The following is a 27604-nucleotide window of genomic DNA, read 5'->3' as shown; positions in this document are numbered from 1 at the left end:
TTGAGAAATTTTGTATCATCTGCAAATTTTGCCACCTCACTGTTTGCCCCTTTTTCCAGATCATTTATGAATACGTTCAACAGCCCTAGTCCCAGTACAGACCCCTGGGGGACACCATTATTTACCTCTCTCCATTCTGAGAACTGACCATTTATTCCTACTCTTCATTTCCTATCTTTTAACAAGTTACTGATCCATGAGAGAACCTTCCCTCTTATCCCAGGACAGCTTACTTTGCTTAAGAGCCTTTGGTGAGGGACTTTGTCAAAGGTTTTCTGAAAGTCCAAGTACACTATAGCCACTGGATCCCCCTTGTCCACATGCTTGTTGACCCCCTCAAAGAATTTGAGTAGATTGGTGAGGCATGATTTCCCTTTACAAAAACCATGTTGACTCTTCCCCAGCAAATTCTGTTCACCTACGCGCCTGAGAATTCTGTTCTTTACTATAATTTCAACCAGTTTGCCCGGTACTGAAGTCAGGCGTATTGGCCTGTAACTGCTGGGATCGCCTCTGGAGCCATTTTTAAAATTTGGTGTCACATTAACTATCCTCCAGTCATGTTTAGTTTATCAATTTGTTCCAAAACCTCCTTGAATGACACCTCAATCTGGGACAGTTCCTCAGATGTGTCATCTAAAAAGAATGGCTCAGTTTGGGAATCCCCCCGCCCACATCCCCAGCTGTGAAGACCGATGCAAAGAATTAATATAGTTTCTCCGCAATGGCCTTATCGTCCTTGAGTGCTCCTTTGGCATCTCGATCGTCCAGTGGCCCCTCTGGTTGTTTAACAGGCTTCCTGCTTCTGATGTTCTTAAAATTTTTTGCTGTTACTTTTTGAGTCTTTGGCTGGCTGTTCTTCACATTCTTTTCTGACCTTCCTAATTATATTTTTACACTTCACTTGCCAGGGTTTATGCTTCTTTCTATTTTCCTCACTAGGATTAACTTCCACGTTTTAAGGATGCCTTTTTACCTCTCACTGCTTCTTTCAGAGTTACCACCCAGGAGGGGGTGGGAGGTTCCTGGCTCAGTCACCGACCCCAAGCCCTGGGGGCGTACCGTGTGTGTGTGTGTGTGTGGGTGGGTGGGTGTGTGTGGGTGTGCGCGCGGGGAGGTTGCTCTCTCACCTGGGGCTGCCCACGGAGCTGGGCGTAGATGAGGCACCGCTGCCCAGGGAAGATCACCTCAGGGCCCCGGCCCAGCAGCGCCGCCTCCATCCCGGGGGGCAGATCCCAGCTCAGCGAGATCCCAGTCACGGCCGGCTGCAGGGCCCGCTTCAGAGACTGCAGTGCCTGGGGGAGAGACCGGCACACTCAGGGTGGGGCCAGGACACTAGGGTCCTATCCCCAGTCTGGAAGGGCAGTTGGGACTGGTGGGTTAGAGCGGGGGGCTGGGAGTCAGGACTCCTGGGTTCTCCCAGCTCTGGAAGGGAAGTGGGGTCTGGTGGGTTAGAGCCGGGGGAGCTCGGACTCCTGGGTTCTCACCTTGGGCTGCATGCGGTCCTGGCCTGTGATGAACTCGGCGCTGCCCCCTGCTACCCGGGCGATGCCTTTGACCAGAGCCGTGGAGGCCCCTTCCCCGATGCCAAAGGAGAAGCACCTGCAGGAAGGCAGAGTCCGAGGTGGGGGTGGTCAGAGACAGGATGTGGAGGGGCAGAGCCGGGGGGGCCAATTCAGTGCTGGGGGGCAGTTGGAGAATGGTGAGTAGGACTGGGGGGCAGGGTGAGATGAAGGGATGGGCAGATGCTGGGGTTGGGGGTTTCTCTGCCGGCAGGGCTGGGGGGCAGGGTTGGGGAGATGATAGGGGTAGAGGTTCTCCATGTTGACAGGGCTGGAGGGAGAGAGTTTGGGGTTGCTGGAGGGTCTCCAGGTCAGCAGGGCAGGGGGCAGCTTTGGGGAGATAATGGGAGGCAGGGTTTGGGGGTTCTGGGGGGTCCCCAGGCTGGCAGGGCTGAGGGCAGGGTTGAGGGGTGCTGTGGGGCAGACGGTGCCCATGCTGGCAGGGCTGAGGGCTGGGTTGAGGGGTGCTGTGGGGCAGACAGTCCCCAGGCCGGCAGGGCTGGGCGACCGGCATGATACTGTGTGACAGGTTACGATTGATTAGCGCCAGTGCGCATATCACAGACCCGCTGCAGGGCCGCCGCACGCTCGGGCCGGTACACCATGACAGTAAGGTTGAGGGGATGCTAGGGGGAAGGGTGGGGAGTCGCCAGGAGGCAGGGTTAGGAGGCAGGGCTCAGAGGGCGCTTGGGGGCAGGGTGGGAAGAATGCTGGGGGGCAGGTGCCCCGGTTACCTGTGGGTCCCCCGGTGACGCTGCACCTCAGTGATGACGTCCTGGGTGTTCCCCACCTCCCCGTCCGTGAACACAAACAGCTGGCGGGGGAGAGGCGCTGTCAGAGCCGGGGACCCTAAATCCCCCTGGAGACACCCCCCCAGGAACAGGGGCAGCCCTCAAAGAGCCTGCCCAACTGACCCCCATCCCAGAGACCCCCTGCCCCATGAGTCCCCCCCTCCCCCTGGTACTCCTCCCTACCTCCCAGAGGCCTCCCGGGTGGGGGGGGGCTGACAGACAGGGACCCCTGACTCTAACTGTGACCCCAAGTGTCACCTCTTCCCCAGCCCCTGGAGAAACTAACCTGCCCGACTGCTGTGGGCACCTTTCCAGGAGCTCCCTCCTGCCCCCACCATGTGCCCTCTCTGCCCCCTGGCTACAAGACGCCCCCCAGAACTGGGCGCAACATCCAGTGCTGCCCCCCAGCTCTACACAGAGGTACACCCCAGCTCCTGCCTACCATGGCCTGCTCCCACACCCAGGAGCACTGGTCCCCGGCCCCAGTCCTAGTCTGAGCCCGCCCCCCCCATCCGCCATCAGCTACCCCCACCCAGCCCCTCTCCAAGTGACCTTCATTAGATCCCCCCAGTCCCAGCCCCTCTCTGAGCCCCCGGGATGCCCTGCAGCTGCCCTCAGCACCTGGCGTGGGTGCCCGTCCTGGCAGGGGCTGCGGTAAATGGCTTGTAGCGGCGCCAAGATCTCGGTGCCCCCCAGGTCAGCCTGGAGCTGCTGGACGCGCTGCAGGGACTCAGCCATGGTCTGTTGGGTGTATGCCACGCTCTGCCTGCGGGGGGCGCCAAGGGGTCAGGGGGAGGGACAGCTGGAGCCAGGGACATCCTGACCCTAGCCAGCCCTGCCCTCAACGCCAGCCCGTCCTGCCCCAACCCAGCCAGCAGCACTCGGCCCCCCTGGAACTCACGGGTAGAAGGACTCGAACCGAGACCCAAAGCTGTAGATGTTGAAATAACAGCCCAGGGGCAAACTCTTCAACAGCAGGACCAGGGTCTCCTGGGGACAGAGAAACAGATGGAGTCACCCCCACAGGCCCAGCCAGCGTGAGCTGCTCCCCTCCACGGGCCCATCTAGCGCGGCCTCCTGCCTGGCCGTACCTTGGCGCTGTCGATGCGCTGGGGTGAGCGGTCTCGGTCGTCCATGGGGCACTCCATGCTGCCGGAGCGGTCCAGCAGGAAGATGAACTCCCCGGCTGAGCTCTGGCCCAGCACCGCCTCAGGCAGGCTGGGCAGCAGGGTCACCATCACGGCTGGGTCGCCCATCAGGGAGCCTGTGGGGAGACGGGGCCAGCCACAAATGGGGCAGACATGGGGTCCAGCCCTGTGAGCCTGCGAGAGCCCCAGACCCCCCAACTGCCCCAGAGCCCCATCCCTCTGTCCCTCCCCCATATCACTCTCCCTAGATCCCCACCACCACCATCCCCTCAGCACCCCCCAACTGTCCCAGAGCCCCACCGCCACCCCTCTGTCCCTCCCTCCACCTCTTTCCCCTAGACTCTACACTGCCCCCAATGATCACCCCCCCAGCACCTGCCCTTCCATCCCCCATATCCCCAAACCTGCAGTGCATCCCGGTGTCTACCTGCTCCCACGCACCCCGCCCTCCCACCCCCCCGCTCTGCTGAGACCCCCCCGCTCTGGTCGCCCTAGCCCCTGTACACACCTCATCCCCAGCTCCTTCAACACCCACCCATAATCATAAGAGTGGCCAGACTGAGTCAAACCAAAGGTCCATCTAGCCCAGTATCCTGTCTGCCAACAGTGGCCAGTGCCAGGTGCTTCAGAGGGAACAGAACAGGGAATCATCAAGTGATCCATCCCATTGCCCATTCCCAGCTTCTGGCAAACAGAGGCTAAGCACACCATCCCTGCCCATCCTGGCTAATAGCTGTTGATGGACCATGAACTTATCTAGCTCGTTTTGACCCCTGTTACAGTCTTGGCCTTCTCTACATCCTCTGGCAAGGAGTTCCACAGGTTGACTGTGTGATGTGTGAAGAAATACTTCCTTTTGTTTGTTTTCAATCTGCTGCCTATTACTTTCATTTGGTGACCTCTGGTTCTTGTGTTTAAGAGGAGTAAGTAACACGTCCTTATTTACTTTCTCCACACCAGTCATGATTTTAAAGACCTCGACCATATCCCCCCTTAGTCGTCTCTTTTCCAAGCTGAAATGTCCCAGTCTTATTAATCTCTCCTCATATGGCAGCTGTTCCATACCCCTAATGATTTTTGGTGCCCTTTTCGGAACCTTTTCCAAATCCAATATATCTTTTTTGAGATGGGGCGACCACATCCGCACGCAGTATTCAATATGAGAGCGAACCATGGATTTATCTAGAGCAGCGTTTCTCAAACTGGGGTCTATGGACCCCTGGGGATCTGTGAGGGAAATCCATGGTGTTCATGGGTCCCGCTGACCAACTCCACCCCCTCCCTTCTTGAACACGGAAGCGGCTGCCAGCTCCCTGTGGCCCCTAGGTGCCTGGGTGGCCTGTGAGGCTCTGCTCATTGCTCCCGCCTGAGTCCTGGCTCTGCAGCTCCCACTGACCAGCAAGGGGCAAAGCAGGGGGTCCTCAAAATTTTTTAAATCAAAAAGGAGGACCTTGGGTTGCTACAGTCTGAGAACTGCTTATCTTAAGGCGATATGATATTTTCTGTCTTATTATCTATCCCTTTCCTAATGATTCCTGTATCAGAGGGGTAGCCGTGTTAGTCTGGATCTGTAAAAGCAGCAAAGAGTCTTGTGGCACCTTATAGACTAACAGACGTTTTGGAGCATGAGCTTTCTGATTCCTAACATTCGGTTTGTTTTTTGGATTGCAGCTGCACTTTCAGTGGATGTTTTACTCCTGGGGGAATTCGGCACCACTGCGCATGCGCAGAATTTATGTCCAGTGCTGATTTCTTTGCTTCCCTGCAAAAAAAAAAAAACCAACGACTTTCTGAAGGGGAAGCAAAGGGAAGCCACAAGAGTGGCCATGTGACCCCCCCCAGCCGTATGTTTCAGGTGCCCAGGGCAGCCAGCGGAAGGTAAATCACTGTGGGGCAGGGGGCAGGACTGGGAAAGACCCAGCTAGTGGCTCTTGTCCTGTGCTGGGTTCAGCTGCTAGTCCCGGCTGGGTTGGGGAGATCGGGACTTCCTCTTCCCCGGCAGGGCAATTAGGGCCGGGTCAGACCCACCCCCAGATTTCTCCCCCAGCTGCAGGAAGCTCTGCAAACTCCTCCCCCGCCCCACCACTTCCTGCACCCATCGCTCCTCAGCTGAAGGGGGAGTACAGGAGCTGCTCCCCTCATCTCCTCCCCATCCCCATCATCCAGACCCCAGCAGCCCCCCCCAGACACCCCACCCCACACCTCCCTCACCCCCCCCCCCACCCACCCCCCTCCTGCCTGACCCCACACCTGGACCACCCCAGCACACTCAGAGCCCCCTCACACAGCCCCCCCCACAGCCCCACCCCCACCCCACCCCCCCCCCCCCCACCCCCCGCCCCCCCCTGCTGAGCCCTAACCACCTTCACCCTAACCCCTGCAGAGTCCCATTATCTTGCACCCAGAACCTCCCAACAAGCTCCTGTGCATCCAGATCCCCCCCCTGCAGATCCCCCACTGAGCTGCCCGCATCCAGACTGCCCCACCCAGAGCCCTCTCACCCCACACCTGCATCCCCCCACACAAGGATCCTGCCTTGCTGAGCCTGCCTGCCCCACACCTGGTGCGCCTGGCACAGAGGGCAGGGCCTTGGGGTGTTTCTGGGGCAGGCCCGGTCCTTGCACAGTCAGGGTTGGGTGCAGCCTCAGCGCTGAGTCCGTGTCCCGGGGGGAGCTGCACAGTGATCTCCCACCTCTGTGCAGCCAGTGGCCCATGCTCCCCACTGCCAGGCTGGAGCCGCCACATTTATTTGACAAATAACATTTGCAGAAATTTAGAACATGGTGCCTGGAATTTTTATATTTTTGGAGCAGAATTTTTAACGTTTTGGCGCAGAATGCCCGCAGGAGAAATGTTTTCAGAGAACTCACCACGATGACTCCAAGATCTTTCTTGAGTGGTCACAGCTAATTTAGACCTCGTCATTTTATACGTATAGTTGGGATGACGTTTACCAGTGTGCATCACTCTGCACTTATCAACACTGAATTTCATCTGCCGCTTTGTTGCTCAGTCACTCGGTTTTGTGAGGTCCCTTTGTAACTCTTCACAGTCTGCTTTGGGCTGAGCTATCTTGAGTAGTTTTGTATCTTCTGCAAATTTTGCCACCTCACTGTTTACCCCTTTTTCCACATCATTTATGAATATGTTGAACAGCCCTCGTCCCACCACTATTTACCTCTCTCCATTCTGAGAACTGACCATTTATTCCTACCATTTGTTCCCTCTTATCCCATGACAGCTTACTTTGCTTATGAGCCTTTGGTGAGGGACCTTGTTAAAGGCTTTCTGAAAGTACAAGTACATGTATTCATTGGAACACTCTTGTCCACATGCTTGTTGACCCTCTCAAAACCATCTTGACTCTTCCCCAACAACTCATCTTCATCTCTGTGTCTGAGAATTCTGTTCTTTACTATAGTTTCAACCCATTTGCCCGTATTGAAGTCAGGCTTACTGGCCTGTAATTGCCAGGCTCACCTCTGGAGCCCTTTCTAAAAATTGGTGTCACATTAGCTATTCTCCAGTCAGCTGCTGCAAAAGTTGATTTAAATGACAGGTTACATACCACAGTTAGTAGTTCTGCAATTTCACATTTGAGTTCCTTCAGAACTCTTGGGTGAATCCCAGCTGGTCCTGGTCACTTCTTACTGTTTAGTTTATCAATTTGTTCCAAAAACTCCTCTAATGAAACCTCAATCTGGGACCGTTCCTCAGATTTGTCCCCTAATAAGAATGACTCATGTTTAGGAATCTCCCTCACATCCTCAGCTGTGAAGACCAATGCAAATTCCTTTAGTTTCTCCACAATGCCCTTATCCTCCTTGAGTGCTCCTTCAGCATCTTGATCGTCCAGTGGCCCCACTGGTTGTTTAACAGGCTTCCTGCTTCTGATGCACTTAAAAACATTTTTGCTATTACTTTCTGAGTCTTTGGCTAGCTCTTCTTCAAATTCTTTTTTGACCTTCCTAAGTGTATTTTTACATTTCACTAGCCAGTGTTTATGCTCCTTTCTTTTTCCCTCAATAGGACTTAACTTCCACTTTTTAAAGGATGCCTTTTTACCTCTTGCTGCTTCTTTTACTTTGTTGTTTAGCCACGGTGGCACTTTTTTGGGTTGCTATGTTTTTTAATTTGAGGTATATGTATAAGTTGAGCCTCTATTATGGTGTCTTTAAAAAGTTTCCATACAGCTTGCAGGGATTTCACATTTGGCGCTGTACCTTTTAATTTCTGTTTAACTTCCTCAGTTTTGTGTAGTTCTCCATTTCTGAAATTATGGTGGGCTGCTGGGGTGTCTTCCCGGCCACAGGGATGTTACATTTAATTATATTATGCTCGCTATTACCAAGCAGCCCAGCTATAGTCACCTCTTGGACCAGATCCTGTGCTCCACTAAGGACTAATAAAGAATTGCCTCTCATCTTGTGGGTTCCAGGACTAGTCATTTAAGGTGTCAAGAAACTCTCTCTGCATCCCGCCCTGAGGTGACATGTACCCCGTCAATATGGCGATAGTTGAAATCTCCCAGAATTATTGAGTTTTTTTATTTTTATAGCCTCTCTAATCTCCCTGAGCATTTCAGACTCACTATCACCGTCCTGGTCAGGCGGTCGGTAGTATCCCCCTACTACTATTTTCTTATTATTTCAGCATGGAATTACTATCCATAGAGATTCTCTGGTGCAGTTTGGTTCATTTAAGATTTTTACTTCATTTGAGTCTATGCTTTCTTTCACATATAGTGCCACTCCCCCACCAGCACCACCTGTTCTGTCCTTCTGATACATTTTGTACCCTGGTGTTACTGTGTCCCATTGATTATCCTCATTCCACCAAGTTTCTGTGATGCCTTTTATATCAATATCCTCATTAAATACATGGCACCCTAGATCACCCATCTTATTATTTAGACTTCTAGGACTGGTATCTAAGCACTTTAAAAACTTGTCACTTTTTAGCTGTCTGCCATTACATGATGTAATTGAATGGGACTTTCTTTCATTTGAGTTTCTGGTCAGATCCTACCTGTATTTTATCATCATCTTCCATCCTCTCCTCTGTACTAGGATATAGAAAGTCTCCATCAGCAGATCCTCCCTCTGTCCTAACCACATGCTCCTTTGCACCTGTCGGCTTCCCCCCAGCCCTTAGTTTAAAATTTGCTCTATGACCTTTTTAACCCCGCCCCCAGATTCCCCCAGCACCTCTCTGATGCCTGCACCCCCATCACCCCTAGGACTCCCCCATTCCCCTACCATCCCCCTCATTGCGCCAGGCCTCCCGATCCCAAGTCACCGCCAAGAACACCCCTCCCCCATATCCCCAGCTCATGGACCCCCCATTCCCACCCCTCCGGCCAGGGGCAGCAGGGTGCAGGACTCCCCCACCTGGCTCTGCTCCGGGCAACCCAACCTCCAGCACTGCGCTGGGTTTGTGCGGCTCCGCGTAATACACCAGCAGCTCCATGTCCCGGTCCCACGGGGGGGCCTCGGCCAGAGACACCTGGGAGGAGACAAACACAGTCACCTCCCCTCGGCTCCTGGGGGGGGCAGGATTCCCAGCTCAGTGCCCCCCATGCAGCCGGGGGGAGGGAGCAACTCCGGGTTAGGAGGGAGGGAGAGAGGGAGGGAAAAACACCCCAAAGGCAACACCAGAACTTGGCTCTTCTTGCAGAAAACACTGGGAAAATTCTGACTTTGGCTAAATCTTTCCAATTTGGGGGTGATATTTTCCCGCCCCACCCCATTTTCTTTCATTCAAAATCAAGGAGAAGGAAACTCCCAGAAAGCAAAGGGAACCAGGGCCCTCGAATGTCCAGGATTTCACTCCCACAGGCTGGTCTCAGCCCCTTGAGATTTTCTCCAGAGAACGTGGGCAGTTCCCTGGACCCATTGGTGCCGTTCAACCCTCTTCCCGCCCCCCCACTCCCGTGTCTCTGGGACCCACCCCGTACCCTGCCCCAGAGCTCCCATCCTTGTATATGCTCACCCAGGACCCAGGCCCAGTCCCCTGGCACCAACCCTCAGCCCAGAGCCACCATCACCCCCCTGCTCAGAGCCGCTCACCCATACTGACCCTCCCAGTGGGGATAGTGGGGACCCAGGTGTCCGGGTGAACCCTTACCTGGGCGCTGGTCCGGTTCCCGGCCGTGTAGCTCAGGGGCGTGAGGGAGCAGTTGGAGAGCACGCGGTCGATGCCGTGGGGTGACTGCAGCGTGGCGCTCAGGCTCAAGGTGTAGGGCAGCTCTCCCTGGGGGACTCGCGGGACCCCCTGGGTGACGTCCTCCCCGTCCCACCCTGCAGAGAGAGACACGGGGTGAGCACGGGCCCAGGCAGAGACAGATGCATCCTGGAGGCGAATGCCTGGCTGTGAAGATGGTGTCGCCAGGAGCGCTTTGGCTTTCTTGGCCACGAGCTGCTGTTCCAGGAAGAAGGATGCTAAGCAGAGATGGGGCCCAGCTAGCGAGGAAGGGGAAGAGCATATTTGGCTACAGACTGGCTGGCCTAGAGAGGAGGGCTTGAAACTAGGTTTGAAGGGGCCAGGTGACCAAAGCCCTCAGGTAAGTCAACAACATGGAGACCTGGGAGAAAGTTTGGAATTTGGGGGGAGCATGGGCTGTTATGGGAGGGATAAAGGAGAGACAAGACAGAACTGGTGGTGGTGGGGGGAATCAAATCAGTATCTTAGATGTCTGTATACGAAGGTGAGAAGTACGGGGGAATAAGCAGGAAGACCTCGAAATAATAGTAAATAAACACAACTATGACAGTTGGCATCACAGAGACCTGGTGGGATAATTCGCATGACTGGAATATTGGGATAGAAGGGTACAGCTTGCTCAGGAAGGACAGGCAGGGGAAAAGGGAGGAGGTGTTGCCTTGTATATTAAAAAGGTGTATGCTTGGACTGAGATTTAGATGGAACTAGGAGACAGACTTGTTGAAAGTCTCTGGGTAAGGATAAAAGGGGTAAAAAACAAGGGTGATGCCATGGTAGGGGTCTACTACAGCCAACCTAGCCAGGAAGAAGAGGTGGATGAGGCTTTTTTTAAACAGCTAACAACTAACAAAATCATCGAAAGCACAGGACTGGCCGGTGATGGGGGACTTCAACTACCCAGACATGTTGGGAAACTAACACAGCAGGGCACAGATTAGCCAAAAAGTTTGTGGAATGTAGTGGAGACAATTTTTTATTTCAGAAGGTGGAGAAAGCTACCAGGGGAGAGGCTGTTCTGGATTTGATTTTGACAAATAGGGAGGAACTGGTTGAGAATCTGAAAGTGGAAGGCAGCTGGGGTGAAAGTGATCACGAAATGGTAGAGTTCATGATTCGAAGGAATGGTAGGAGGGAGAACAGCAAAATAAAGATAATGGATTTCAAGAGGCAACTTTAGCAAACTCAGGGAGTTGGCAGGTGAGGTCCCATGTGAAGTGAGTCTAACAGGAAAAACAATTGGAGACAGTTGGCAGTTTTTCAAGGACACAGTATTAAGGGCACAAGAGGAAACTTTCCCACTGCGTAGGGAAGATAGGAAGTGTGGCAAGAGCCCACCCTGGAGTAACCAGGAGATCCGTCAGTGATCTAAAAATCAAGAGTCCAACAAAAAGTGGAAACTCGGTATAATCACAAAGGATGGAAGAGATGCTTAATGACTTCTTTGTTTCGGTTTTCACTAAGGAGGCTGGTGGTGACTGGACGTCTAACACAGTGAATGCCAGTGAAAACAAGTAGGATCAGAAGAGATTAAAATAGAGAAAGAACAAGTTAAAAATTACTTAGACAAATTAGATGTCTTCAGGTCCTCAGGGTCTGATGAAATGTATCCTAGAATACTCCAGGAGCTGACTGAGGAGATACCTGAGCCATTAGCAATTATCTTTGCAAAGTCATGGAAGATGGGAGAGATGAAAAGGAGCAAATATAGTGTTTGTTTATAAACAGGAAAACAAGGACAACCTGGGAAATTGCAGACCGGTCAACTTAATTCCTGTACCTGGAAAGATAACGGATCAAATAATTACACAACCAATTTGCAAACATCTAGAAGATAACAAGGTGCTAAGTAACAGCCACCATGGATTTGTCAAAAACCAGTCCTGTCAAACCAACCTGATAGTCTTCTTTGACAGGGTAACAAGCCTTGTGGATGGGGGGGAAGCAGTAGATGTGGTATATCTTGACTTTACTAAAGCTTTTGATACTGTCTCCCATGACCTCTTAAACAAACTAGGGACACGCAACCTAGGCTATGGCTACACTTGCACTTCAAAGCGCTGCCGCGGCAGTGCTTTGAAGCGCTAAGTGTAGTCAAAGCGCCAGCGCTGGGAGAGAGCTCTCCCAGCGCTGTCCGTACTCCACCTCCCTGTGGGGAATAACGGACAGCGCTGGGAGCCGCGCTCCCAGCGCTGGGGCTTTGACCACACTGGCGCTTTGCAGCGCCGGAGAGGGTGTGTTTTCACACCCTGCTGCAGCGCTGCAAATTTGCAAGTGTAGCCATGGCCCTAGATGGAGCTACTATAAGGTGGGTTCAAAACTGGTTGGAAAACTGTTCCCAGAGAGTAATCATCAGTGGTTCACAGTGTAACTTTACAGCCTATATCATTTTATAAAAATATGCTAATGAGTGAATGTAATGTAACTGGAATATGCTTCATGCAAATGGTCTCTTGTAAGGTATCATTAGAAAGCTTATTACTGAGTGCGATTATTCTATTTGTATAAATGTACCACTTTTGTATTTGAAACTAGAAATATAAAATACAACTCTGAGGGCCTATTGTAATTATGCAAAGTGTGGGCCATTAATGGTGGTTTGGAATCTTGATGACTCTCATTAACCAGGGCAATTGACTGAATGGCTCTGTTTGCAGGCAGCCTCCCTGTGAGTCAAGCTGGGAGGAATGAAGGCTTGAAGTCTTGCAGTGACATGTGATCATGTCACCTGAACTGGAATCCATCTTTAACCTGGTGCTTTTCCACTGAGAAGGAGGGGGTGAGAACCCAGAGAGGAACAAAAGGATTCCTGCCTTATGCCAAAAATATATAAAGGGTGGAACAGAATAAAGAGGGAAGAGGGGCCATCATGAAGAATCCCCTGGCTACCACCTAAGCTGAAACAAGAGCTGTACCAGGGGAAAGAATTGTGCCCAGGCCTGGAAGGTGTCCAGTCTGAGGAAAAAACTTACTGAAGCATCTCTGAGGCTGAGATTATCTGTATTCCGTTTAATTAGACATAGATTTGCACATTTTATTTTATTTTGCTTGGTGACTCACTTTGTTCTGTCTGTTACTACTTGGAACCACTTAAATCCTACTTTCTGTATTTAATAAAATCACCTTTTACTTATTAATTAACTCAGAGTGTGTATTAATACCTGGGGGAGCAAACAGCTGTGCATCTCTATCAGTGTTATAGGGGGTGAACAATTTATGAGTTTACCCTGAATAAGCTTTATACAGGGTAAAATGGGTTTATTTGGGTTTAGACCCCATTGGGAGTTGGGCATCTGAGTGCTAAAGACAAGCCACTTCTGTGAGCTGCTTTCAGGTTAACCTGCAGCTTTGGGGCAAGTAATTCAGACCCTGGGTCTGTGTTGGAGCAAACGGAAGTGTCTGGCTCAGCAAGACAGGGCGCTGGAGTCCTGAGCTGGCAGGGAAAGCAAGGGTAAAAATAGTCTTGGCATTTCAGGTGGTAGCTCCCAAGAGGGTTTCTGTGATCCAACCGGTCATACACAGTCATGCTGGAAGGGCATAATGAGCGGGGTCCCGCAGGGATCAGTTCTGGGTCCGGTTCTGTTCAATATCTTCATCAATTATTTAGATAATGGCATACAGAGTACACTTATAAAGTTTGCGGACGATACCAAGCCGGGAGGGGCTGCAAGTGCTTTGGAGGATAGGATTAAAATTCAAAATGATCTGGACAAACTGGAGAAATGGTCTGAAGGACAAATGCAAAGTACTCCACTTAGGAAGGAACAATCAGTTGCACACATACAAAATGTGAAATGACTGCCTAGGAAGGAGTACTGTGGAAAAGGATCTGAGAGTCACAATGAATCACAAGGTAAATATGGGTCAACAGTGTAACACTTCTGCAAAAAAAAGCGAATATCATTCTGGGCTGTATTAGCAGGAATGTTGTAAGCAAGACACAAGAAGTAATTCTTCCGCTTCACTCTGCACTGAGTAGGCCTCAACTGAAGTACTGTGTCCAGTTTTGGGTGCCACATTTCAGGAAGGATGTGGACAAATTGGAGAGAGTCCAGAGAACAGCAACAAAAATGATTAAGGGTCTAGAAAACAGGACCTATGAGGGAAGATTGAAAACACTGGGTTTGTTTAGCCTGGGGAAGAGAAGACTGAGATGGGACATTATAACAGTTTTCAAGTATGGATAAAGTTGTTACAAGGAGGATGAAGAAAAAATGTTTTTCTTAACCTCTGAGAATAGGACAAGAAGCAATGGGCTTAAATTGCAGCAAGGGAGGTTTAGGATGGACATTAGGAAAAGCTTCCTATCCGGGTGGTTAAGCACTGGAATAAATTGCCTAGGGAGCTTGTACAATCTCCATCATTGGCGATTTCTAAGAGCAGGTTAGACAAACACCTGTCAGGAATGGTCTAGATAATTAATCCTGCCACAAGTGCAGGGGACTGGATTAGATGACCTTGTGAGGTCCCTTCCAGTCCTATGAGGGCAAAGGACTATTGAAGGGCATGGAGGGATGCTGGAAGATCAGGAGAGGGCCCAGGGGGAGGTCATATACCCTGGGGCGCGGATTGTAGGGCTGGGGACGGAGGGGGGCGCTTAACATGGGGCACATAGTTGTGGCCTATGGGGGTCCATGTGGGTTTTTCCCTGTGGGGTACATAGCAGGGGCTAAGGGACTTTGGGGGGTTACAGGCGGTGGGGTAACTCACTGTAGGGTGTGCAGTGGGGGTGTTGGGGACTATGAGTCTCACCAGGCAGGCTAATGTGGCAGGGGGATCTGTGGGTCTCACCATGGGGCGTGTAGCGGGGGCGCAGCACGGCTGGCAGCATGTAGCGGGCGGCTCCATCGGGCTCCAGCGGCAGCTCACAGACGTAGCGCAGGGTCAGTGCCGCCTCCTCCCCGGGGGGCAAATTCCCTAGGGAGCAGCTGAACACGTCGCCCCCGGTCCCCTCCTGCTGCAGCAGGAACGAGCTCTGCCCCCCAGCCAGCGCATCCCCGTACAGCTCCTGCGCCTGCCGGAGAGACAGGGTCACCCCGAGTTCCACCAGCCCTGAGATCCCCCTGCCCTGTCCCCTGGACAGCACATCCTCATACAGGTTACTTCTCGGGGAATTCTGCACCACTGCATATGCAGAGAATTCACGTCTGGCACAGAATCCCGCCCCTGCCGAAAATACAGTCTGCCCAAGAAGTGCTGTAGTTCCACCTTCACCTACCAGAGGCTGCTGTAGCATTAGAGCAGCGGGGAGGGTCACAGAGAAGGGTTCAGAAGGGCTGGTGGGGGGAGAGGCTGGGCTGTGGGCTCAGGAGCTACTGGGGTGACACCATTGAGCCAAGGACTGAATGGGAGGGGGGCTGCAGGGCCACACGAGAGCAAGGGAAGGGGGATGCAGGGCACACAGGGATGGGGGAAGAGGCTGCACAGATCGATGGGGTGTGTCTGACTGAATGGGAGAGGCTTGGGGTGAGCCAGGGTCTGCATGGGGGAGGCTCCCCAACTCCCTAACAATCCCTCCCCCACAAAACACCTGTTCCATACTTCTCCCTCCCACCCCCAACAATCCTCGAGGTTCACTCCAGACTCCTTCCCTCTCCCTCAGCTCCTCCGTTATCCCTGACTCCCCAAAGCCTTTGTGCTGCTTCTGAGGGGGGCAGGAAATCTGGTTCTATATTGTAGTTTCAATAAATTCTTACACCAAGTTCTGTGTGAATAGGCTTAGAAAGGAATCTATTCGTGGAAAAATTTACCAGAATCTTTTTTTTTGGTCTGTGTTGTTACAGACAAACTTGCTGACACTATTTTGAAATAAATTAACAAAATAATGGAAACTGGCATGATTATACTGTGTTATTTTGACAAAAAATATGCAGAATATTGTACACAGAATTTTAATTTTTTTGGTGCCTAATTTCCCCAGACGTAACAGCTCCTGCACCTCCTGGAGAGACAGGGTCAGTCTGAGATCTCCTTATCCCATGAGATCCCCTTGCCAGGGTGTCCCCATACAGCTCCTGTGTGTGCCGGGAGAGAAGGGGTCACCCTGAGATTCCCCATTCCTCCAACATTCCCCTGCCCTGCCCCCCCCAGCCAGTGCATCCCTCTACAGCTCTTGCACCTGCCGGGAGAGATGGGGTCACCCCGAGATCCCCCTGCCCCCAAGCCAGCATGTACCCATACCCTGCCCCCTTGGTGCCATCTCTTCCCCATGGGTACCTGTTTCTTCTCTCGGAGCTGGGCCTGGATGCAGGCGCCCCCCAGGCGGGCCTGGAAGGCGTAGACGGCCGCCTCGGCGTCCACGGGGAACACGAACACGGCCTCCACGGGCCCCGGCTCATCGTTCCTGTAGAGCAGCTCACAGCCCACGTCCGCCACGAAGCCTCGGATCAGCACCGTCACCGAGCCGCTGCGCAGGGGCACTGGGGGGAGACGGACATCAGCCAGGGGCCCCTCTGACCCCCATGGGCACCGGGGAAGTGGGGATGTCAGCCATGGCCCCCCCCACAACACCCCCCATGGGCTTCAGGGGAGGGGGGCATCAGTCATGGGACCCCCCTGCCCTGACTCACCCGGCTCGTTGGAACTGTTCAGGAGGCCGCAGCTCCTCATCTCGGTCTGGGGTCGGGGATCTGTGCAGGGGAAGGGTGTGCGGTGAGATACAGGGTTCCCATGGAAACTGATGGGCACAGGGAGTGTCCCCCAGCAACGGCTCTGAGACCCCAGCCCCACCCCCCTGCTCAGCCAGGTCCTGTGGCAGGGAGTCCCGCAGGCTCACGGGCCTAGCTCAGAGATCAGAGTGATGGCTCCTCTCGGCCCCCCCCCCCGGATCCCGCCTTCCTGCACACGGCGCCAGCTCCCAGCAAGTGGGGGCTGGCAGGGACCGGGGCACAGCTGGGAACTGGATGGAGAAATGTGTGTGTGGGGGGGGTAATAGGGATGGATGGATGGACAGACGGACCGGAGGGGGTGGGGGCTGGACAGTGCGTGGGGGGTGAGGATGGACAGAAGGCAGTGGCAGATTAACAAATTTTCCGCCCCTAGACCCTCAAAAAATTGACACCCCCCCCCCAGCTCGCCTCTGCTCCCCTGCGGCAAGCCTGGGAGGGAGAGAGAGATGTGGCGCGCTCAGAGGATGGTGGAGGTGGAGTGATTGTGAGCTGGGGCAGGGAGCAGTTCCCTGTCCCCCCCAGAAGAGTTACTCCCCGCGCCCGCTGGCCCCAGGTCACCTCCGCTCTCCCCCGAGCATGCTGCTACTCGCTTCTCCCTCCCAGTGCTATCGCGTGGCAAGTCTGGGAGGGAGGTGGAAGGAGGGAAGCATGGCGCGCCTGGGGGAGGAGGTGGGCTGGGGATTTGGGGAAGGGGTGAAGTTGGGGAGGGAGCGTGAGCAAATTTGCTGCCCCTGCAAATTTGCCGCCCTAGGCCTAGGCCTTGCTGGTCTAGGCGATAATACGCTGTTGACGGAAGTGTGTGTGTGTGTGGGGGGTTCGGATAGTGCGGGGTGAGGATGGACAGACGGACGGAACGGGGGTTGGACAGTGCAGGGGGTAAGTATGGACAGACGGACAGAAGGGGGTTGATGCTGCAGGGGACAGAAAGGGGTTGTACAGTGCAGGGGGTGAGGATGGACAGACGAACGGAAGGAGGTTGGACAGTGTGTGTGTGGGGTGAGGTGGACAGATGGGGTTGGACAGTGCGGGGTGAGGATGGAGAGACGGACGGAAGGGGGTCGGACAGTGCGGAGGGGGTGAGGATGGACAGACGGATGGAAGGGGTTGGATAGTGCGGAGGGGGTGAGGGTGGACAGATGGGGGTTGGATAGTGCGGAGGGGGTGAGGATGGACAGACGAACGGAAGGGGGTTGGATAGTGCGGAGGGGGTGAGGATGGAGAGACGAACGGAAGGGGTTGGATAGTGCGGAGGGGGTGAGGATGGAGAGACGAACGGAAGGGGGTTGGATAGTGCGGAGGGGGTGAGGATGGAGAGACGAACGGAAGGGGTTGGATAGTGCGGAGGGGGGGTGAGGATGGACAGACGGACGGAAGGGGGGTTGGATAGTGCGGAGGGGGGTGAGGAAGGATAAACCAACGGAACGGGGGTAGGAACGTGCGGAGGGCGGAGAGGATGGACAGACGGACGGTACGGGGGGTTGGACAGTGCAGGGGGGGTAAGTATGGACAGACGGACAGAAGGGGGGTTGGATGCTGCAGGGGGACAGAAAGGGGGTTGTACAGTGCAGGGGGGGGTGAGGATGGACAGACGAACGGAAGGAGGTTGGACAGTGTGTGTGTGGGGTGAGGGTGGACAGATGGGGGTTGGACAGTGCGGGGTGAGGATGGAGAGACGGACGGAAGGGGGTCGGACAGTGCGGAGGGGGTGAGGAGGGACAGACGGATGGAAGGGGGTTGGATAGTGCGGAGGGGGTGAGGGTGGACAGATGGGGGTTGGATAGTGCGGAGGGGGTGAGGATGGACAGACGAACGGAAGGGGGTTGGATAGTGCGGAGGGGGTGAGGATGGAGAGACGAACGGAAGGGGGTTGGATAGTGCGGAGGGGGTGAGGATGGAGAGACGAACGGAAGGGGGTTGGATAGTGCGGAGGGGTGAGGATGGAGAGACGAACGGAAGGGGGTTGGATAGTGCGGAGGGGGTGAGGATGGACAGACGGACGGAAGGGGGTTGGATAGTGCGGAGGGGGTGAGGATGGAGAGACGAACGGAAGGGGGTTGGATAGTGCGGAGGGGGTGAGGATGGAGAGACGAACGGAAGGGGGTTGGATAGTGCGGAGGGGGTGAGGATGGACAGACGGATGGAAGGGGTTGGATAGTGCGCGGGGGTGAGGATGGAGAGACGAACGGAAGGGGGTTGGATAGTGTGTGTGGGGGTGAGGGTGGACAGACGGGGGTCGGACAGTGCGGGGGGGGTGAGGATGGAGAGACGGACGGAAGGGGTTGGATAGTGCGGAGGGGGGTGAGGATGGAGAGACGAATGGAAGGGGGGTTGGATAGTGCGGAGGGGGGTGAGGGTGGACAGATGGGGGGGTTGGACAGTGCGGGGGGGTGAGGATGGAGAGACGAATGGAAGGGGGGTTGGATAGTGTGGAGGGGGGTGAGGGTGGACAGATGGGGGGGTTGGACAGTGCGGGGGGGGGGATTGAGGATGGACAGAAGTCGGGGGCCGCACTAACCCAGCAAGTTGCTGAATGTCCTGCACTGGTTCCGATCCGACCCCCGCGCCAGGCCCCAGCGCCGCGTTGCCCCCTGCTGGGCAGAGCCGGACCTGCCCCCCGGGTCAGAGACCCCGCTCTGCTGAGGGCGAGTCCCCGCGACGGCCGGGCCCGACCAGTGCGGAGGGGGGGGCTGGGCCAGGCCGTGACTCCAACCCCTCCCCCTCCCTACATCCACCCTGCGCAGTGCTGGGGCTGGGAGAGAGACGCGCCCCCCGGCCCGTGTTACAGGGGGCAGCGCACACGCACTTGTATCCCCGGCTAGGAGGCGGGGCAGGACTCCTGGATCCTATGCCCGGTTGAGGCGGTGGGGGGGGGGCTGGGTGCCAGGACTCTTGGGTTCTCTCCGCGGCTGGGGGCCCTGGACCGCAGGGGCGAGGCCCCGTTACCTTCACTAGCCCGGACTGTGGCGCAGAAGCTGGAAAAGCGAAACCGAAAGTCACTTTTCCGGGCGAGCCCCACCCAGCCCAGCCAGGGAGCGTCTGCAAACTCCCCGCCCGCAGCGCCTCACCCAGGGGCCCTGGGATGGGCCCGCTGTCGTGGGGAACCTTCCTGGCGTCTGCACCCCCCGGCGGAGTCGGCTACTGAACCCCGAGTCCTCGCTCCAGCTCCCTTTGCCCGGAGGCCTGTGTGCGCCCCAGGGCTCCCCTCCCTCCCGCTCGAGTCCCCGAAGCCCTGACAGGCTGGGCCCAGGAGCCTGGTCACTCAGGTCAGGGCTGGGGTGTCCCCTCTCTGGGGTGCTCTCGCCACACCTGATGCCTCCCTGCCCTGCTGGCCACTACATCCAGTTCAAAGCAGATACACCCGAGTAAACAGCAACTGATAACAAAAGCCGGGGGGAAATGGGCACGTTTCTAGGGCAGTGGTTCTCGGGGCCGGCACTAGCAATTTCGCTGCCCCAAGCACAGGGGCACACCGCGGGGAGCGCTCTGCCGCTCGCCTGTCCCGTGGCTCCAGTGGACCTCCCGCAGGCGTGCCTGCAGATGCCCCACCGGAGCCGCAAGACCGGCGGACCCTCCGCAGGCACGTCTGCGGGAGGTCCACCGGAGCCGCCTGCGGCCCTCCCGGTGACCAGCAGAGCGCCCCCCACGGCATGCCGCCCCAAGCACGCGCTTGGCGCGCTGGGGTCTGGAGCCGGCCCTGGTGGTTCTCAACCTTTTCTTTTCCACAGACCACTTGAAAATTGCTGAGGATCTTGGCGGACCACTTAACCATAGAATTGTAGAATATCAGGGTTGGAAGAGATCTCAGGAGGTCTCTAGTCCAACCCCCTGCTCCAAGCAGGATCACCCCCAACTAAATGATCTTTCCTAATGTTGTTTGTACTGGTAGCTAACTATTGTTGGATAAAAGCTCAATATAAAAAAACCCTAATAATAATTAACTCTCTCTGTTGCATGCATATTATCTGCACACATAGCGCAGCTTTAAGATGCTAAACAAATCTATGAGTCAACTAGAAATAATCATGCTCTCATTGCAAATATTAATACACTATGTTCTGATACTGGAAAGGAGCGGAAAAGGCGTTCACTCAGGCATATGCAATTTCTCTGAGACGTCCACTTTAAATTTGATTAACACATCATACACCTAGAACAGTAAAAATAAGTAATAAAGCAACACAAACAGCAGTATGAAACCACAAACAAACACACGACAATACTGAAAATACAAAGGGAAATAAAACATCAAGTGGCTGGTTATGGTTATTTTCAATGGGTGTTTAGGATCCAAGCTGTTCAAGTGCAACAGAGCCCTGTAGAGACAGGCAAAGTTCTGCTGGTTTCACATTGTGTGTGTCACCAACTGAAAAACTCAGTGGACTAGTGGAGTTTTTAGAAGCCCTGGAGCACATGGACACATGGCTTGAAGTTTGCAGACAGATCCCTGCTTCAAAGAGCTTGCAGATAAGGTCTTTATCCTACAGAACACCTAGCAGGATCCCCACCAAACCTAGCGCTGCTTTCTGCTTAAGAGTCAATGGGCGAACTCTGCAGAGCCAGAACTACACCAGATAACAAAGATCTGGCCCTAATGGTTTCCAGACCTCCCCCCAGACAAGCGATTTACATTAAGTTTTAGCACTAGTTTGGGGAGAGCTGTCTCTCTCCTTCCGCAGCAGCTACCAAGCTGGGGCTGGGAAGCAGGGGGTGGGGGGTCTCTCTCCTTCCGCAGCAGCTACCAAGCTGGGGCTGGGAAGCAGAGGGGAGGGGGGTCTCTCTCCTTCCACAGTAGCTACCAAGCTGGGGCTGGGAAGCAGTGTTTTCCCCAGGCAGGGCCGGATCTAACTTTTTTGCTGCCCCGAAGCAAAAAAAAAAGCGCCACCCCGCTGTTAGGCCTGAATGAAAATATAGCAGGCAAAACAGTTATGCCAACCTGACTAAAGTCAAGCATCTAGAGGTTTCTGGATAATCCCAGAGTGGAAAAGTATTGAAAAGCAGCATTGTTTTACAGAGCCCTGGAAAACGTGAGACAAGCCTGAGATAAACCAGCGATTGCATGGCTGGCATACCATTAGCTGTGCTAAGGACAGTGTTTGAAGAGCTGATAAGAAACTAGCACCCCACGGTTCAGATTCTAACTTTTTGGTTGAGTTATAGGTTTGTTTAAAAACTCCCCTGTATTTTTAACTTTTGGGTGTTAAGAGATAATTAATAATTTAAAGTTGTAGACATAAAGTCTAGGCATGTGTGTATATTAAAAGTGTCTAGTTATAAGTTGTTAAACAAAGGGGGGTGGGTTTTGCTCAAGTGAGTGATGTATGACGTAATAAAACTGTCTATATAGGCTAATGCTAAGCTGTAAAAAGCTGCTGGTTCTCACTGGAGACGAGCGGCCTTTTGTTGATGCGTGCACTTGTCAATAAAAGGCTTTTGATCGGACCTTGCTGGTGTTGCCTGTCTCTCTAGCTGAAGAGACAACGAATTTCGCTGTCGGGGTTAAAGTCCCCAACACCGCCAAACCAAAACCAACCCCACCCGACCACCGCCCCGCTGAACCAAAACCAACCCCCCCCCCGAGCACCGCCCAGCAGAACCAAAAAACCCAAAAACAAACAAAACCAAACCCCGAACGCCACCCTGCCAAACCAAGATTGGCCTCCCCTTATAAGGTGCCGCCCCAAGCACATGCTTGGTCGGCTGGTGCCTGGAGCTGGCCCTGTCCCCAGGTGTTTTTCCCTCACTCCCTCCCACCTAACTCGGGGGGGTCCAAGCCCCAGTTCCCAGGGGTGGTGTAGCCCACGTTCCCGGGTCGCCCCCTCCCCTCTGGCTCCATGAAGGGGCACTGCGCCGGGTACAAGAGCCAGCGGGACCCTGCCCCCAGGAGCTGAAGAGAGGGGACTGTGTGTCTGTTGCCCCCCAGGTGTCTCTGGCCGAGGCCCCCCCATGGGACCGGGACATGGAGCTGCTGTTGTATTACATGGAGCAGCACTAACCCAGCACGGTGCTGGAGGCTGGGCTGCCTGAATCAGAGCCAGGTGGGGGTGGGGAGTTCTGTACCCTGCTTCCCTTGGGTAAGGTGGGGTCTGTGGGGTGGGAACTCGGGGTGGGCACTGAAGGAGCTGGGGATAGAGTGTGTGAAGGGGATTGGGGACAAGCTCAGGGGGTGGGTATTGGGGTGTGCAGAGCAGGCGCTGGGGTTGGAGGGTGGGGTGCCTGGGAGGAGCCAGGCAGTGGGGTACCCAGCAGATTTGGGGGGGAATGGGGAAGAACAGGGGTGGGAAGGGAAGGCACTGGAGGGCTGGAGATTGGGGGCAGTGGGGATCTAGGGGAAAGAATTGTGGGGTGAGAAACAGAGGGGTGGAGGTGAGACTCTGGGGTAGTTGAGGATGCTGAAGGGATAGGGATGGGGGTGGTGGTGGGGGGACCTAGAGAGAGGGTGATGTGGGGGGGAAGGACAGTTGTGGGGGTGGTGCCCGCCCAGATGCCACACAACCAGCTGTCTCTGGGATGTGAGGGACGTTCACAGCCTGCTCCTCCCACGTCCCAGGCACTGGCTGCGCTGTGGTGACCCTGCGAGTCAGACGCTGGCTCTGGCAGTGCCAATGCGCCCTCAGGCTCTGGGTGGCAGCAGGAGCGGCACCAGCTTTTTTGCTGCCCCAGGCGGTGCCAAGGACAGAAGAGGACAGGAGAGGGGCAGTTCTGGGAGGAGTCGCTGCCGAAATGCTGCCGAAGGCAGTAGCAGCCAAAGATCCTGCCGTCAAAATGCCACTGAAGATCGGGGCGGCTGTCATGAAGCGTCACCGCCAAAATGCTGCTGAGGGACCCAAAATGCCATCCCCCAAATCCTGGCGCCCTAGGTCACCTAGTCGTTGCGCTGGCCCTGGGTGGCAGGACCCTTCTGTGATGTTATTAATGTAACCCTTCTGCCGGGCTGAAACAATAGCAGCAAGGGCCGGGTTCAATACGTAGGGGTCTCTTCCCCACAACATAATGCAAAACCAGCTCGAGCCCCCACCCAGTGACCTGGGAAAATCTTACACACACCCCTGGGCGCCTCGAGGAGGCAATACTTCCTCTCTCGCAAGCACAGAGTCTTGGTGTAGCAGAAAAGATTTAATTACATGAGATAAACAACAAGCATTAAATTGGGAAAATACCTCAGCTAGAGTTCATAGATCAAACCGTGAGCAAAGACCCACCCCAGCAAATTGGGCCGTGTCCTTCTCTCGGGGCCCTTGAGTCCAGCAACCCCCAAATCACCCAGAATCCCAAAAGTCCCACAATCCAAAAGTCTCTGTCCTGGGTCAGTGCAGCCCCAGAGCTCAAGAGTCTCTCTGCAGAGGTCCCCCTCCCCAGCCTGGGTAGAAAGGGGCACCTTACGTGATTCGGGGCCAACTGCCCTGCCTCTTCGTGGGGTTCTGCTTCCACCAGTCATCCCGGCAAACTGCTCAGCTCCGCTTGCTCTGTGGGCTGCTCCGCTCAGCCAGGTGCTCTGGTCCACCAGCTGTCCCGTGATCCGCTCCAGCCATCCTAGCGAGCTGCTTGGCTCCGCTCACCCAGTGGCTGCACCAACTGCTTCACTCCGCTCTGCCAGCTGCTCTGCTCCACAGTATAGCTTCAGGCTCCCCCACTAGTTAGCACAGTACTCAGTGCTCTCAGCTCAGCAAGTCCAGCTCTTCAGTGATTCCAGCTCACAGTAGGGGAGCCCAGTACCAGTGCACCACTAGCCCAAAGTGAGTTCAGCTCAGCAACCTGTAATTTTTGATTCCCTTAAGAATCTAGTTAACTCTGACATTTCACAGTGGAGAGAGGCATATGTAGAACTGGTGCTTCTAGCTCACACCAGCCACCTATGCCACCAAGCACAAATATCTGTCCCACCCTCTCTCTTTTCAATGGGGTTTGGAACCCATGTCCCTTGTCTAGCAAGTGCTATTTAGTTGATAATGAAACGCTTTATCATAAGACAATTTTGTAGTTCCTCATTTACTTAATCAGGGTGACAACGTTTTATTCCTCCTGCCCCAATAACAAAGAATTTGGGGATCCCACATCTGTGAAAATAACCATCCCAGCCTGCTGTTCGGTATGCTAAGTGGGGTGGGAGTGCCCATGCAAATAACTGAAATGCTAATGCGAATACCTGAAACTTCTTTCTGCACTCCCCATAATTTACCACCAGATGTCAGGGTAGAGCTCATCCTGACTCTGCTTACATTAATATGAACTGTGATAGTATAGATCATTGTTGCAACCAAGGTCCTGTAATGGCACCAAATCTTGGACAAAGGAGGTCAAATAAGGTGTCTAGGAGAGGTTATGAATATACTATCTGTATGTGTATCATTTTTGTGGTTGAAGTTATGAAACATTGGCTTTATACTGTAAACTTGTGCTATGCTTCTGGGTGACATCCCAGACAAGCTGGTGTTAGCTCTGCCTAGCCCGCTTGATGGCCCATTAAGGACCATCAGCTATATAACTGACCCATTGAGAGAAGGCAGATAGACCTTGTGACTCAGCAAGTGGGGGGGGCATGCCTATGGACAGAACTCCGAGGTTTTTCCATGCCATGTGCTGGACAGCTTGTCTTTGGGACAAAAGCAGAGGCCACATGACAAGAGACTATAAAAGGCAGCTGCATCTCCTCCATCTTGTCTTCAATCCTGCTTCTTACCTCTGGAGGAACTTTGCTTCAAACTGATGCTCTGAACCAAAGCCATAAGAAGGAATTTTTGCGCCCGAGGCAAGGGCCGGCTCCAGGCTCTTCGGCAGCGGGTCCCTCTTGGAGGGAAGGACCCGCCACCGAATTGCCGCCAAAGAATGAATGAAGCTGCAGTGGCAATTCAGCTGCAGATCCTTCCCTTCGAGAGGGACTGAGGGACCTGCCACTGAATTGCCACCGATCGTGGCTATTTTTTTTGACCCTCCTCTGCCCCACTTGGGAGGTAGAGCTGTGCCCCTCCGCTTTGCGCACCCGAGGCAACTGCTTCACCTTGCCCTTGTTACGGCACTGCTCTGAACAAAGGACTGAATGACCCATCCCAGCGGGGGATGTGCTCCAGAGACTTGATTTGAACCTGCTGTTTATTCTATCACTGCTACAAGCCTGAACCAAGAACTTTGCCATTACTGTATGTAACTGATTCCATTTAACCAATTCTAGCTCTCATTTACATTTCTTTTTATGAATAAACCTTTAGATTTTAAATTCTAAAGGAGTAGCAGCAGCGTGATTTGTGGGTAAAATCTGACATATATTGACCTGGGGCTTGGTCCTTTGGGATCAGGAGAACCATTTTTCTTTTACCAGGTGTAGACGAGTGCTTCGTCACTCGTGGTACAAATTCGCTGGTGACCACTCTTTCACACACCAGTGCCCTTTTAGTTCCCTGGATTTTCCCACCACCACGTATATACAGCTACATACAATTCAACACCAGTCAGGTAGCCCCTTAGGGAACAGCCTGCTCTTACAGCAGCTGGGAGCAACAGGCCCTCACGCCTCACTTTCCTGTTCCCCCTCCCTACTTCCTTCCTGCTGGCTTTATCGCCTTCCTCCCAGCAGGCTCACAGGTGATTGCTCTCAGGCTCCTTTAATGAGTGGGCCCAGCACAGGGAGGCGCCTCAGCCAAGAGGCCCTGCAGGCCAGACTTGGAGGGGGATCATAACCCTAACAGGGCGGGAGCGACACTGGGGAGAAGGGTCCTGCCACCCAGAGCCTGAGAGTGTGCGGCTACCGCCAGAGCAAGTGTCCAACCCGCAGCGTCCCTGCAGCACAGCCAGGGCCTGAGAAGGAGGCCTGGGACCTACAAGGAACAGACTGTGAACTGCCCTGACGTTCCAGAGATACTGTTTGTGATGTTCCCTGCCACAGAGCAGGGTGATGCGTTTTCCTTTAACCTTTCCCATTTTTCCTTATTCTTTTTTTCAATTAATTGTTAATTAAATAACTTGTATTTGCTTTAAATTGTATGATGTGATCCATGGGTCAGGGAGGTGCGCAGTGCAAAGAGAGTACCCCGGAGTGGGGACACCCTAGCTCCTGTCTTGGGTGACCACAGCAGGGTTGGGGGTTGAGCCCCCCAGGAATCCTGGGCCCAGCCTTGTTGGGGTTACAAGGACTCTGCCAGACAGGAGAGTGGAAGGGAACTCCTCAAGGGCAGGGAGGCCTCTGGGTAAAAGAAGAGGGAGCGAGGACTCAGATCCTTTCGCTAGCCCACTTCACTGGGGTAGTGCAGAAGCCAGGAAAGTTCCCCACAATAGCAGGACCATTCTCCCGCTTACACTAGCAGGTTCTGAGCTAACAGGGCAGGCCTGCACAACATACGGCCCGCGGAGCCTCACTGTGCGGCCCGCGAGGGGATTCTAAATCCCCCGCACATGGCGCTCTGCGGGCAGCCCAGAGCCCTTTAAATCTCAGCCACGGCGGGGAATCAAAAGGCTCTGGGCTGTCCCCAGCGGCGGGGAGCCCAGAGCCCTTTGAATCCCAGCCGCGGCCGGGAGTCAGAGGGCTCTGGGCTGCCCGCAGAGATTCCCAGCCGTGGCTGGGATTTAAAGGGCTCAGGGCTCCCCGCGGCTGCCGGCAGCCCAGAGCCGTTTGAATCCTGGCATGCGGCTGCTGATTGCCCCCTCCCTGGACCCCTGCCCCAACTGCTCCCCAGGACCCCCATCCCCTATCTAAGCACTGCTGGTCCTTGTCCCCTGATTGCTCCCTCCCAAGACTCCTGCTCCAACTGCCCCTTGGGACCCCAGCCGCTATCTAAGCCTCCCTTCTCCTTGTCGCCAACTGCCCTTCCTGAGACCCCCCCAACTTTCCCCCAGGATCCCACCCCCTACATGTCCCCTGATAAACCCCTGGGACTCCCATGCCTATCCAACTGCTGCCTGTCCCCTGACTGCCCCCCTGAACCTCTGCCCCTTTTCCAACCCCCAGCCCCCTTACCGTGCCACTCAGACCAGCGTGTCTGGCTCCATTCAGCTCCAGACACATTGCTGCCATGCTCCCCCATGGAGCCCACAGGCCACCCCCCCCCAGCACCTGCCTTCCAGATTTGAACACCTCAAAATTCAGGAGTGCTCAGGTTCAGTTTGGGCAGCTGTTACTTCATTTCTCCCAAATCAAATATACTGATCCACTGTAACTTGCTGTAGAAAAAGCAGGATAAAATTGAGCAAGAAATGCTTATTAGCACTGGAATTGCTATTTTCAGCAG

At 54.4% G+C, this 27604-nt stretch overlaps 1 protein-coding gene across 2 annotated transcripts; it reads right to left on the bottom strand.

Moving 5' to 3' along the window:
- Window positions 1-1160: 1160 nt before the first annotated feature.
- LOC120381340 (von Willebrand factor A domain-containing protein 5A-like) lies at window positions 1161-19432 on the bottom strand. 2 transcript variants are annotated; one of them, XR_005588032.1, is made up of 11 exons: window positions 19332-19432; window positions 16290-16349; window positions 15937-16139; window positions 14512-14734; window positions 9628-9800; window positions 8892-9006; window positions 3445-3617; window positions 3255-3343; window positions 2297-2376; window positions 1488-1602; window positions 1161-1295 (listed from the first exon to the last, which is right to left on the bottom strand). XR_005588032.1 is itself a non-coding variant. In XM_039499554.1 (10 exons), the coding sequence occupies exons 2-10, from the start codon at window positions 16327-16329 to the stop codon at window positions 2293-2295; spliced, it is 1245 nt and encodes a 414-aa protein (XP_039355488.1). In that variant the 5' UTR covers window positions 16330-16349; window positions 19332-19432. The 2 variants fall into 2 exon arrangements, 1 of the variants encoding a protein (XP_039355488.1); XM_039499554.1 differs by lacking the exons at window positions 1161-1295; window positions 1488-1602 and adding an exon at window positions 2975-3119 and having other exon boundaries at window positions 2293-2376.
- Window positions 19433-27604: the final 8172 nt, after the last annotated feature.

This window comes from Mauremys reevesii, linkage group 13 (assembly GCF_016161935.1).
Source record: "Mauremys reevesii isolate NIE-2019 linkage group 13, ASM1616193v1, whole genome shotgun sequence".
In the NCBI taxonomy this organism is placed as follows: domain Eukaryota; kingdom Metazoa; phylum Chordata; order Testudines; family Geoemydidae; genus Mauremys; species Mauremys reevesii.
The sequence above is the reverse complement of the archived record's forward strand: the minus strand, read 5'-3'. Positions and strand labels throughout refer to the sequence as shown.

What these genes read in the sequence shown, in the direction of transcription:
- LOC120381340 (XM_039499554.1), bottom strand. Translation starts at nt 16,329, where the DNA reads ATGAGGAGCTGCGGCCTCCTGAACAGTTCCAACGAGCCGG. An exon ending in AGCTCCGAGAGAAGAAACAG is followed by an intron (nt 14,735 to 15,936) that starts GTACCCATGGGG and finishes TCTCTCCGGCAG; the next exon opens with GCGCAGGAGCTGTACGGGGA. An exon ending in CGGTTCGAGTCCTTCTACCC is followed by an intron (nt 3,120 to 3,254) that starts GTGAGTTCCAGG and finishes CGCCCCCCGCAG; the next exon opens with GCAGAGCGTGGCATACACCC.